Below are 13,467 nucleotides of genomic sequence, written 5' to 3' on the forward strand. Positions count from 1 at the left end.
GACACAGCTGCTGAGTCCCCATCAGGGGACACAGGGCCCAACCTCCAGGCCCAACCCCCCAGGACTGAATGGTCCCTGTGACCAGCCTGGTAGTTAACACCAGGGTAGTCCCACAGCGCCCCTTGAAGATGGCAGAGCACTCACCTCTTCACGGACCAAAACCCTGAGAGCCCAGCTGGTTTCTAAAGCTGGGCAGGTCACTGACTCTCTTCACACATCCAGGGTCTGGTTTCCTGATACTGTGACTCTGAGACATTGTCCTGGTTACTGGTGCATCTCACTCCCAGGAATCCACAACTGTGGCAGGTACAAACATGACTTAGATAACAAATTTGGTCTCATCTCCAGTGAAGAAAATGAAAATGTAAATATACAGTGAGCTTCCTGGTCAAGGTCACAGAAAAGGGATCACTGATCTTCTGGAAGGGCTTGTAAGAGTGTTCAGTGTCATTTCCAGGAATACCCTCAGAAACATGTGCAGAGATAGACCATTCACCTAACATTTCTAGTCATGTGATGCATGTAAAGTTTTCATAGATTTGATTTAACTTCTCAGAAAAAGTAGTAACTGTGGAAGTCTCCACAGCTACCAGTGGAGTGTGAAGCATGCCTACTCAGTGTAGGAACTGACTCTTATCTTAGTCCGTGGAGTTCTGCACATCTGTGTCATGTGATTCCTGTTAGGATTTTGTCTTGGCTGTTTTAAAATGTGTTCATATTACAAACAGAACTTTCTCAGCCTATGTTGTATTACTCATTGTCTCACTTTAGTAGCAAGAAAACAGTCTGGTGTGATTCCTTCGCACCTGTACTGAGTGTCTGGGCAGTTGGAGGCAGAGACCAGCACATCCCTCTGTGCCCAGACCCACCTCTGCTGCACCTGTGCCCACGGCCCCATGGTCCCCACACGACTAGACTCACAGGGACTCCTACTCAGTGACTCTGACCAGAATCACTTGCTCACCTTGGGCACTGTGTCCTCAAGGCACTTGAGGGGTGGTTCTCATACAGATCAGTCATGTCACCTTCTGCTTAATACCCACAGGGGCTCCTCACTGCTGTTTGCACAGAACCCCAACTCCTGAGCTCTCCCAGGGGGTTCATGGAGGAGCCCCAGTCTCTCCCCTGCAGCACATAGCACCTTCCTCTGGGTCAGACCTCCAGCTTCCCAGACTTCCCTGCTACTTCAGATCCCCTAGTCCTTTCCTTCATGGTGTCCCAGACAGCGCCTCCTCTGTCCTTTGGAAGCAAAGAGGATTAAAGTTGAGTCATGGTGACTATTCACATTTTGGCAAATCTGAGTGGCTCTCAGTAGTAGAGCATGCACATGTCATTGCAGACAGGGTTAGAGAAATAATATGACAATGTGGAACCCACACAAGCTACAGAGGAGTGTTTAAGATCTGTGCACATCGACCCCGCCCCCTCAGCCCCCATCCACAGGACCCCCCTTGTCCAGTCCTCTCTGTCGTTCACTCTGCTCCCTCGCTGACTGTAACAAACACATCCACACAGCACGTCTCTTCACTGGGATGTATTTAATATAAATACAATTTATGTCCCCAAACTCTTGCACAGGACAGCAACTACTGTCGAACTACTGTCACATAAATGTGCGGGTGTAGAAATCTCGGGAATCCTCAGCTAACTTACGTAGGAAACTGTTCTGCATGGCGTGGGCACAGCTCCCACTTGCACGTGCACAGGACCCACACCGAAGGACAGGTTCTCCCGTGGGGAATCAGGCCTGCAATGTACTTAGGCCACTATGAGTCTTGCTTTTTACTAAAACACCCTCACCCTAAATTGAAGACATTTACTGCAAAGCAACTTCCTAAAATCCATGCTAAACCTTCCAAGGACCAGTGTAACCAGTCCAACTACTTTTGCCTTTTCATTTGCAAATATCCCTCTTCTGTGATGTGATTAGCAGCATTGGCTCCTTTGTTTTCTGTGAAAGGTAAACAGCCTGTGCATAGTTAATGAGGACCTTTTTCTCATGTGCCCCGTAAGACAATAAAAGCTCATTAGAGCAAGGGCAGAGGCTCCTGATCTCCTTGAGAGAAAAGCCATGCTGTCCCTTTTCCTCCACTGGATTCAGTAATCTGTGTGAATGTCTCACTTCATCCATAATGACACGGACCCCACAAGCTGGGATCCATATCAAACTGAATGCTGTTCTGAGTGAGTGAAGGGGGAACAGGCCTCCTGTGTTTGGTGTCACGAGATTCACGGGTGACACGTGGGAGCAGAAGGAAGTCCAGACCAGCACACATGGCCTGGGACCATCATTTATTGCCTTCCTTCACCCACGTCACAGGGCAGAGTCCTGTCTCGTTCACACAGACATTGCAAACCAATGGTTCTTCCTTCATGAACTTCCCCACTCGAGTCCTTTGTGAGACTCTGGGTTGAGAAGTTGAATATTATGTTTCATTGACCAGATGGTGGACTTTGAGCTGTGTGTTAGTCTCAGGTGACAACTGATGACTTTACAGACTGTTATTTAAGTGAAATGTGAACAGACACTCAAACAACCACCTTACCCTGGGCAGGTATTTGCTCATGAGCGTTGTCTTGTCTTCTGTCCTCAGTGTCTGCTCCTCCCCCATCTGCTGCTCCTGTCTGTGCTCCAGGACCCACACACACCTGACCCCAAGGGCACGAGACTCTGTCATGTACTCATTCACCTTTGGGTCTCAGCCTTGAAATACACTCCCTAAAAGAATAAATGATGTCGATGTGAAATATTTTTGGGTGCAATGTGTAAAATTTCAAAATATTAACTGCACATGTACTTTAGCCAAATATTATACTTGACACATTGGGAGTTTGTTCATTTAATTTAATCTTTATTATATTTTTTCCACTAACATTTAGACCCGTTATGCCCTCCTCTCCCAGCAAACATCATACTGTTGTCCATGGCCATAAGTCCGTCTCCTTTTTGCTCAACCCCTCCACCCCTAGCCTCACCCTTCTCCTACTACCTCTCTTCCGGCTGCACTTCACACTGATTGACAGGACTTCCCACATGGCTGGGTCCCAGGCTCACCCAGATACTCACTGTGTCTGACCTCATCTGAGTCTGTGTGAGTCTTTTGTCTAACAGATGGGAACCCAGAAGCACAGAGAGATGGCACCTTAGTCTCCATCCAGCTGACTCGCATGAACAGGACTCAAAGGCAAAGGCTGCCTAACAGCTGAGAACTTGTCCTTTTAACCCCATGGCTCTCCACCTAGGGGGATTGGGCCCCATCTGGGCATATATGAGAATCTGGAGGTTTCAGTGTGTCATAACTTAAAAGGAGGGTGTCATTGTCATCTATGAGCAGACTCCAAAGAAGCATCTGAGTGTCCCACATGCACAGAGCAGACCCTCCACAAGCACTGACCCATCCTCATTCCACAATCCCACAGGCTCACACACCCTGCTCTGAACTAACTCACCCTCAGGAATTCATGGTACAGGAAATAGGCAACCAACCTCCCTCACAGGGGGAAAGTTGGAAAGAAAATAGAGGGACTCAGAGACCTGCAATCTCTACACAAACTTTTCAGCAGGAGACAGAAGAGGGCACTTGCTTGGTGGGGACAGGCTGAGAGAACACCGAGAAAAAGAAGCTCTAGGGGTTTTGGTCTCACTTCCCCCTGAGTCTGCAGCACTGTGTGATTACTACTACTATCATAAGACTGACAGTAGTAGTCAGCCTCGTCCTCAGGCTGCAGCCCCGAGATGGTCAAGGAGGCAGCATTGGAGGAGCTGTCTATGGAGCCAGAGAACCGATCTGGAATCCCAGAGGGTCTTTGGTTATCTTTATAGATCACAGTGGTGGGGCCCCTGCCTGGGCGCTGTTGGTACCAGTACACATAACCATCCTCAATGTTGCCGCTACTGCGGGTGCAGGAGATGGTGACCTTCTGTCCTGGAGACCCCGACACAGAGCCGGGCTGAGTCAGCACAAACTGGGCCCAAGACCCTGCAAAAAGAAGAAACACAGAGATCAGTGAGGACAGGACAGACACTGTTCCTAGGGAGGGAGGAATGCCATAGACCCAGGGGACAAGGTGTTGCCCTCCCAGAACACCCCTCAGGCCCCACCTGTGCAGTGAGCCAGGACAGTGAGAAGAAGTGCAGCCCAGTCCATGGTGGAGACACCCCCAGACTCTGCTTCCTGAGCCCCACAACCAGGCCTGAGTCTTCAGACCTTTATGTCAGCCTGAGGCTCAGAGCTGGACGTCTGTATGCAAATCTTCCCTTTTATTGGCCTTTGAAGGCTCTCCTTTAACCAAGCCAGGGCTCCTGATGAGACCAAGAGAACACAGGAGTGGGAGGGCTTCACTCCAAAGATGACACAGTAAGAACCAAGAGTCAGGGGTAGGTCTCTCAACTGAGGAATGTGGGGCACGGTCGCCCTCTGGTGGATACAGGAGACATGGTGCCCTCAGGCTGGTGCTGGTGCTGGTGCTGGTGCTGGTGCTAAGGGTCCTGCCCTTCCCCTGGCCCTGATCCTGTGCCCCTCCCAGTCCCAGACTTTTCCAGTTCGCTCCGTTGACTTAGAAATGTGCATGTTGGCTTCCTTCATGTCCTTCTGTGGCCTGATACATTGTTTATTGGTGTTGCCAATCATATTGTTCCATCGTATGTGGACCAGAGGGTGTTTTGTCGAGTCATTCACTTACTGAAGGACATAGCAGCTGCTTTCTAAGTTTTAACAAACATGAATAAATAAGATGTAACTTCATGTGCATTTGCTTGTTTGAACACAAGTGACCTCTGACAATAAAGACCTAGGAGCATGATTTCTGTGTTGTATCACACAAGAGTGTGTTATCTTTGTGAGAAACTGCCAAAGTGTCTTCAAAGATGTCCATGACTGGTGGGTCCCAGCAGCACCAATGAGAGTCCCTGTCGCTCCACAGCCTGGGAGCCTATGCTGTCATCAGAGGATAGGTGTTGCCCATGTTGATGGGAACCTGGTGGTCCCTCGTTGTTACATATGTAATTTCCCAGTAACAACTTATGTTCACCATCTTTTCACATTGATCTCCCAGTTGTACATGTTCTTTAGTCATAAGACTGTTCAGAACTGCTTATTGGTATGAGGGTAGGGGAGTGAGGTAGCATTCCCCAGTGCGTGGGAAGTCAAGGGCTTCACAAAGGTCCTAAATCAGGTGAAAAACAAATTCTCTGTGGTCTCCAAGCTCAGAGAATGAGTAAAACCCAGGCTGGTACCAGGGAATATACAGGTTGCTGTGCACATGTTAGCTTGGTATGAATAAAGGAAGGAAGGAGGCAAAGGGATTTATTAAGCATCATCAACTGCGGAGCAAAAGCCTGCTTGCTTAGCCAGGAAGCTACAGCTTCACGGGGGAAGCATCCCCAGGGGATGGCAGCATTGTCCCTTTAAGGGGATCAACATCTTTCCCTCCCCATGTAGGGAGCAGCCCCGCCTCCAGGGCCAAGTTGTCCTGGAGACCAGGGGAGGGTAAGCACACATGCAGAAGAAGTCCAAATGTGCAGGAGGAGGTGCTTCTATGAAGCCTGTGCATTCAGATCCATGACTGGCTAGAAGTCTGGCCCAGTGCAAAGCTGTGGAAGCTTGGGAAGTTCACTGGTTATTTTGAACAACTATTAGACCTTTCTAAGCCTGAGGTAACACAATGCCTGGGAACAAAGAGTTTTTCTCTCTCCCTCTCTCTCCCCCAGGAACATACAGTCACCCCATGTCTTCACGTGTTCTCTCCATATGGACAGTGTGTGTATAGCAGCCAACCAGAACCCACAGCAGACCTGGTGGGATCCAAAGGACTAAGCTTCAATATGAAACAGAAACTCTGGACACTGGCCTTTGTTCTGGCCTTGCTTAGGATACAGATGAATGTTTTCCATGGAGGGACAGACACAGATGTGGCAGAGGGGCAGGCTTCTGGAAATGAGATTGTGGAGGAACTTCCTGAGGATTGATGTCTGTTCATCCCCCTCCCTAGAGACCGAGCCCTGGGGAGTGACACCCACAGAAAGGACCTCTCACTTTTCTCGGAAACCCTGGAGTGGAGACCCAGTTCATCCTGAAGGGCCAGAGAGGGAGGGGAGAGGAAGGGGGTGAGGGGGCTGCAGAGGGGCAGAGAGGGGAGGGCGGTGGGCGGGGCCTGGGCAGTGCGCATCTGCCGGGGTTCTGACCAGAGGGTCGCAGGTGTGTTGAGAGGAGAAAAGTCCGTCTGTAACCAGGGTCGAGATTAGCGTGTCAGTGTGATGGGTCATGAGTAACACAGTACTCACACATCACGGCTTTAATTGGGAGGTGACAGTGACTGACTGGTCATCCTTTTTAGCTGCAGACACAGTTTGTGAGGGAACAGAAAATCTATATCAATCTCAGTCCCTGATCTCTGACACAGAACTCCTGAACCCCTCAGATTTCCTGTGTGACAGGCAGCCTGTTGTTCTGATGGGGTGACTCTGGGTGGGCTCCCCAGTACAGACAGCTCCCTCATACACAGAGGAACGATTCAAAGCTTGGAATTTTCACACCTGTATGAACTTTCCTTAAGGAGGGAGAAGTGCTCAGGCGAAGTTAGTAAGTGAATCTAACACATCAGTGAAACCAAAGGAGACACCATTACAGCCCTGGCTGCTGTGGCTCAGGGGACTGAGCACCAGCCTACAGCCAGAGTCGCAGTTTTGATTCCCAGTCACGGCACATGGCTGGGTTGTGGGCCAGGTCCCCAGTAGGGGGCCCTTGGGAGCAAACACACACTGATGGTTCTCTCCCTCCCTTTCCCTCTCTCCAAATATAAATAAATAAATAAATAAATAATCATGAGAAAAGAGGAAGAAGAAGAGAGCAGTGTAGGCTTGGAGTAAACACCCAAGAAGTTGTATGAGACCTGGGAGACCTGCTGCGTGTGACCGTCACCTGAAGAGCAGGCAGTCCCGTGGGACGGAGCCCCTCACTGTGGCCCTGACACTGTCTCCAGACAGTCGTGTGGGAGCTGAGTTGTGTGGTGGGACATCCAGCTGGTGTCACAGGGAATTGCTTCTTCTGAAGAAAAATCATACACACATTTTATGACCAAAAATATCAAAAGTGAAAGGTTGTGTGTGAGTAGAAACCAAGACACTACAGATGAAAGAAATGAGATTTTTATCTAAAAATATTTATTCTGTTAAAATTTACCCCAGACACTGTGGGGATGGTCAGTCAGGCTTTGTCACCCCTTCAGAGAGAGTGACCCGGGGACGCCCTGTGCTCTCACTCATGACTGTGTGCTGCTCCGCCCCCTTCCATGGACGTTTCTGACTGCAGAGGAGCCCACTTTGCAGAGGCCCCCACAGAAGCTTCAGTGAGGCTCAGAGCATAACCTCTGGGCCCAGGGCTTTCTGTCTCACTTCCTCGGCATCTGAGCCACTGTGAGTCACTGTAGCTGCTCCCACTGCCATGCTCTGCAGCACAGTAATAGTCGGCCTCGTCCTCAGGCTGCAGCCCAGAGATGGTCAGGAACCCTGCATTAGCCGAGGCATCTTTGGATCCAGAGAAGCGGCTGGGGACCCCGGAGCCCTGGAGCTTCTCTGAGTCTGATTTATATGCCAGGAGATACCGGGGAGGGCTCCCTGGATTCTGCTGGAACCAGTTTCTGTAGTAGCCCCCAACACTGAAGCCACTGCTGAGGGTGCAGGTAAGTCTGGCTGTGGCTCCAGGAGATGCAGAGAGGGAGGGCTGCTGAGCCAGCACAGGCTGGGAGAGGGAACCTGCAGAAACACAGACACTTGTCACTGATGGGGTGGAACCACGGGAATTTTCTCAGGAGATGGAGCAGGAAGGGAATAAACTTGGGAACTGAGGTCTGATCCCGGAGACCTGTCCCTACCTGTGCAGTGAGAGAGGAGCACGAGGAGGAGAGGGGTCCAGGCCATGGTGCACACAGGCCCTGAGCCCACAGTGGGGCTGGGCTGCCCAGGCCTCCTTTTCTCCCCACCCTCTGCCAGGAGAGGGGCTGTCCATGGAAGTGTGTGTCTATCCAGGGGCTGCCCAGCGTCTCCCTGAGCCCTGGTGCTGGAGCTCAGCTCACACCCCAGACAAGAGAAGATGAAGGTGGATTCACCCCTTGGGACAGGCCTGGGGGAAGCACCTGCTGAGACAATACAGAAGGCCATGGGACTGTGCCAGGCCTGAGAGGACACAGCTGCTGAGTCCCCACCAGTGAGCACAAACTCTGTCCCCAGACCCAGGCTTCTAGGAGTGAATGGGCCTTAATTAGCAGCTGTGCGGGGTCCGCAGGGCAGTCCCACAGTGCCCCCTGCTGGTGCCAGTGCACACACCTCCCACGGCACAGAGCCCTGAGAACCCAGCTGCTTTCTGCAGTTCACCAGGTCACTGTCTTCATGGATCCTGGCTCTGCGGCTGTAGGGGGAGTGAAGGCAGCCTGGCTTCCTCACCCAGGGTCTGGGTAGCTGAGGAAGCAGTGTTCCCATGGCCTTGGAGGGTCTGATAACAAGTGTCTCGTAGCCTTGAGCCTGGGTCTGATAAACTCTTCCCATAACTTGAAGTGAGCTGACATGTGCAGAATTCTACTGTGTGATGTGATGTTATGCATTTTCCCAGCTGTGTTCCCTCTAGTTTTAAACATGTAGGGGCTCCTCATTAGAGAGACGTGCAGAGACACATGCAAGGAGACAGGTGCCACAATAGGTGCCATGCTGGGGAGCAAAGGCTGTGACATGTGCCATGCAGAGGTGTGCAGATAGACACGCAGCTTGCAGCCTGCGTGGCTCACCCACCCGTGAACACAGGCATGCCAGGCATCCCAACGGCTCTGTGAATATTCTTCCGTCTGCACGAATACCATGCACCTGCCCGGCCTTGAACGAGCGCAACACGGGTTCTCAGATACCCAGACTCTGATACACTGTCCTGCTTACTGGGACATCTCACTCCCAGGAAACCACAACAATGGGAGGGGCAAACAAGTATGTTAATGACAAATTAATTTGGATTTGCTTTCAATGAAAATGTTGCAAGGTAAAGGCACAGTGACGTTCATGTCCAATGCCAGACAACAGGACTATCTGGTGTGAAGGGCTCAAAGGATCTGCTGAGGGAAATCTCCAGGAATACACTCATGGGCATGTGCAAAGGACTATTTAGAAAAATTTGAAGTCCCGTGATGCATGTACAGTTTCCACAGATCTAATTACATTAAGTGATAGATGAATATACTGGTTTTTGAAGGCTACACATTTACCAGTGAATACTATGCTTATTCATTTCACGATCTGACTTTTTGTCTTAGTTTGTGATGTTTTGCAGACCTGTGCCATTGCTTTTGTTAGGATTTTTCCTGGGAGTCCTCAAATATTTCATATTATGAAGAGTTCTTTCCCTAGCTGTATTGTCTTACTCACTGTCTCACTTTAGTAACAAGATACCAGTCGGGTGTGATGGGTGTACAGACTAGCTGAGTGTCTGGGCAGTTGGAGGCAGAGACCACCATGTCCCTCTGTGCCCGGGTCCACCTCTGCTGCACCTGTGCCCACGGTCCCATGGTCCCCACACACCTAGACTCACGCGGACTCCTAGTTAATGACTCTGACCAGGATCACCTGCTCACCTTGGATGCTGTGTCCTCAAGGCACTCCAGGGGTCTTTCTCATGCAGCTCAGGCAGGTCATCCTCGCTCAAAACCCTCAGGGGCTCCCCACTGCTATTTGCACAGAACCCCAACTCCTTGGCTGTCCTCAAAGGGTGTCACAGTTGGCCCCATTTCTGCCACACCCACCATGTAGCCCCTCCACCTGCTCTCAGACCTCCAGCATTCCCTGCTTTCCTGTTACTTCAGATTCCTGACTCCAGTGCCTTCATGGTGCTCAAGGTGTCTCCTCCTCTGTCCTTTGGGAGGAAGTAGGATTAACTTGAATCATGGGGACAGCACACATTTCCGCCATTCTCAGTGGCTCTCAGTAGTAGGGAGTGAACACAGTAACAGACAGAATTAGACAATGAACATGGCAATGTGGAAGTCACACGAACTATACAGAAGACTTTAGAGAACCACCTGAACCCATTATACCAACACAACCAACAACATAGGTCTCCTCTTGTTTAATCCTCTATCTTCTGTAGCATTCATTCTGCCCCCTCACTAACGATAAAATCACATCCACACACCATGTCCCTTTCAGCAGTTTGTAGCACTAATAGCATTTGTGTCCTCAATCTCTTGCATAGGACAGCAGTGGGTTCCAACCACTGTCACATAAATGTGCTGTGTTGTCATCTCTGGAATGTTCAGCTGACTGATTGCTGTGTTGAGTGACAGAGGGAAGAGGGAACAGGGCCTCCTGTGTTTGGAATCATGAGGTTCACGGATGACACGTGTGAGCAGAAGGAAGTCCAGACCAGCACACATGTCCTTGGACCATCATTTATTGCCTTCCTTCATCCACATCACAGAGCAGAATCGTGTCTCATTCACACAGAGATTTCAAATGTATGCCTCTTCCTCCATGAGTTTCTGCACTAAAGTCCCTTGTGGGACTACGGGTTGAAAAGTTGATTATTACACTTTGTTGACCAGATGGTGGATTTTGAGCAGTGTATTAGCCTCAGGTGACAACTGATGACCTTATAGACTATTATTTAAGGGAAATGTGAGCAGACATTCAAACAATCACTGTGCTCTGGGCTTTCATGGGGGTTGTCTTGTCTTCTGTCCTCAGTATCTGCTCCCCACCTACCCACTGCTCCTGTCTGTGCTCCAGGACCCACACACACACCTGCCCCAAGGGCACGAGACCCTGTCATGTGTTCATTCACCTTGTGTCTCAGGCTTGAAATGCACTCCCTAAGAGAATAAATGAAAACATATGAAATGTGTTATCTGCAATGTGTAAAATTTCGGTATATTAACTACATATGTATTTTGGCCAAAAATTATGCTTCACACATTAATTTCTGTTTGGTTTTTTGTTTGTTTCATTTAATCTTTAATATATTAGTTTCCATTAACTTTTACTAACCTTACAGTCTCCTCACCTCAGCAATCACCGCACTGTCGTCCATGTCCATCAGTCCTTTCCCTTCGCTCAATCGTCCAGCCCTAATTTCCTGCCCCCGCACTCGCTGTCCTTCTCTGTCCTTCACACTGAGTGACAGGGCTTTCCACATGACTCAGCTGCAAGCTCTGACCTCACCTGAGTCTGTGTGACTCTTTTTCTCACACATGGGAACACAGAAGCACAGAGAGAAGGCACATTAGTCCCTGACCAGCTGACTCGCATGAACAGGACTCAAAGGCAAAGGCTGCCTAACATCCGAGAACTCATCCATTTAACACAGTGGGTGTCACACAGACGTCATTCGCCCCCTCAGGGGACATCTGGAAATCTGGAGGTGGCGCCGTGGGTCATAACTTAACAAGAGCGTGTCCCTGTCATCTTATGAGCATAGATGAAAGGACACATCTAAATGCCTCATGTGCACAGAACAGCCCCCCACAACCACTGACCTGCCCCCATTCCACAAACACACAGGCTCACACACCCTGCTCTGAACTAACTCACCCTCAGCAATTCATGGTTCAGGAAACAGGCAACCAACCTCCCTGACAGGGGGAAAGTTGGAAAGAAAACAGAGGGACTCAGAAGCTTCCAATGTCTACACAAACTTTCGAGCAGGAGACAGAGGAGACCACCCTCCTTGGTGGGGACAGGCTGAGTACAGACCCAGAAGGGGAAGCTCTGGGGGTTTTGGTCTCACTTCCCCCTGAGTCTGCAGCACTGTGTGATTGTAGACACCACTATCACTACTATAGTAGTAAGACTGACAGTAGTAGTCTGCCTCGTCCTCAGGCTGCAGCCCTGAGATGGTCAGGGAGGCAGTGTTGGAGGAGCTGTCTATGGAGCCAGAGAACCGATCCGGAACCCCAGAGGGTCTGTTGTTATTACCATAGATCACAGTGGTGGGGCCCCTGCCTGGGCGCTGTTGGTACCAGTACACATAGCTGCTCCCAATGTTACCACTGCTACGGGTGCAGGAGATGGTGGCCTTCTGTCCCAGAGACCCAGACACAGAGCCAGGCTGAGTCAGCACAAACTGGGCCCAAGACCCTGCAAGGAGGAAGAACACAGAAATCAGTGAGGACAGGACAGACCCTGTTCCCAGGGAGGGAGGAGTGTCATAGACCCAGGGGACAAGGTTGTGGCCTCCCAGAATCCCCCTCAGGCCCCACCTGTGCAGTGAGCCAGGACAGTGAGGAGAAGTGCAGCCCAGTCCATGGTAGAGACACCCCCAGACTCTGCTTCCTGAGCCCCACAGCCAGGCCTGAGTCTTCAGACCTTTATGTCAGCCTGAGGCTTAGAGTGGGAGGTCTTCATGCAAATCTTCCCTTTTATTGGCTGTACATACCCTTCCTTTAACAAAAGTCAGGATTCCTGCTGAGAAGAAGACATCACAGGAGTGGGAGGGCTACAACCCAAAGATGACACAGGAAACAGGCAAGACTCACAGGTGAGGAATGTGAGGCACAGCCGCCCTCTGGTGGAAACAGGAGACATGGCGCCCTCAGGCAGGGGCTGGTGCTCAGGGCTCCTGCCCTGCTGGTGGCTCTGATCCTGTGCCCTTTCCAGTCCCAGCCTTTTCACATTGGCTCCCTTCACTTAGAAATATGGGTGTTAGCTTCCTCCATGTCCTTCTCTGGCCTGATAGATTGTTTATTGCTACTTCCAGTTGTATTGTTCCATTATAGAAATAGACAGTTTGTTCATTCATTCACCTACTAAAGGACATGGCAGATGCTTTCTAAGTTTTAACGAACTTATTTCTAAGTGAATAAATGAGCTGTAACTTCGTGTACATATGCATGTTTGTACACAAGTGACTGAGTTAAATAAAGACCTGTGAAAGTGCTTTCTGTGTTGTATCACACAAGAGCATGTTTAATTTGTGAGAAACTGCCAAAGTGTCTTCAAAGGTGCCCATGGCTGGGGCGTCCCCGCAGCACGAATGAGAGTCCCTGCAGCCCCACAGCCTGGGAGCCTCTGCTGTCGTCAGTGTGTGAGTGCTGGCCGTGCTGATGGGAACCTGGTGGTCCCTCGTTGTTACACACCTAATTTCCCAGTAACACCTTATGTTCTCCATCTTTTCAAGTCATTCTCCCAGTTGTACACATTCCTTAGTCATAAGATTGTTCAGAACTGCTCAATGGTATGAGGAGTCACTGAGGCAGCATTCCCCAGTTGGTGGGAATTCAAGGGCTTCACAAAGGTCTTAAATCAGGTGAAAAACAAATTCTCTGTGGTTTCAAACTCAGAGAATGAGTGAAACCCAGGCTGGTACCAGGGAATAAACAGGCTGCTATGCACATGTTAGCTGGATATGAATAAAGGAAGGAAGGAAGAAAAGGGAATTTGTTTAGCGTGATCAACCGGGAAGCATAAGCCTGTTTGCTTAGCCAGGAAGCCACAGC

At 50.1% G+C, this 13,467-nt stretch overlaps 1 protein-coding gene, 1 pseudogene and 1 gene segment (V, D, J or C); all 3 read right to left on the reverse strand.

Moving 5' to 3' along the window:
- Positions 1–1,152: 1,152 nt before the first annotated feature.
- On the reverse strand, positions 1,153–4,244 carry LOC123810897. The segment is given in 3 exon segments: positions 1,153–1,239; positions 3,646–3,980; positions 4,103–4,244. Coding segments are annotated over 3 exon segments (468 nt in total).
- A 2,970-nt stretch (positions 4,245–7,214) lies between these two features.
- LOC123810995 (immunoglobulin gamma-1 heavy chain-like) lies at positions 7,215–8,194 on the reverse strand. Its single transcript, XM_045826877.1, has 2 exons — positions 7,873–8,194; positions 7,215–7,753 (listed from the first exon to the last, which is right to left on the reverse strand). The coding sequence occupies exons 1-2, from the start codon at positions 8,156–8,158 to the stop codon at positions 7,257–7,259; spliced, it is 783 nt and encodes a 260-aa protein (XP_045682833.1). The 5' UTR covers positions 8,159–8,194; the 3' UTR covers positions 7,215–7,256.
- Positions 8,195–11,573: 3,379 nt separating this feature from the next.
- Positions 11,574–12,343, reverse strand: LOC123810898 (annotated as a pseudogene).
- Between the last annotated feature and the right edge of the window lie 1,124 nt (positions 12,344–13,467).

This window comes from Phyllostomus hastatus, unplaced genomic scaffold, assembly GCF_019186645.2.
Source record: "Phyllostomus hastatus isolate PE091 unplaced genomic scaffold, TTU_PhHast_1.1 phas_scaffold_760, whole genome shotgun sequence".
NCBI lineage: Eukaryota > Metazoa > Chordata > Mammalia > Chiroptera > Phyllostomidae > Phyllostomus > Phyllostomus hastatus.

Coding starts and splice junctions, on each gene's coding strand:
- LOC123810995 (XM_045826877.1), bottom strand. CDS start 8,158: ATGGCCTTCTGTATTGTCTCAGCAGGTGCTTCCCCCAGGCCTGTCCCA. Junction 7,754..7,872: donor GCTCCTCTCTCACTGCACAG/GTAGGGACAGGT, acceptor GTGTTTCTGCAG/GTTCCCTCTCCCAGCCTGTG.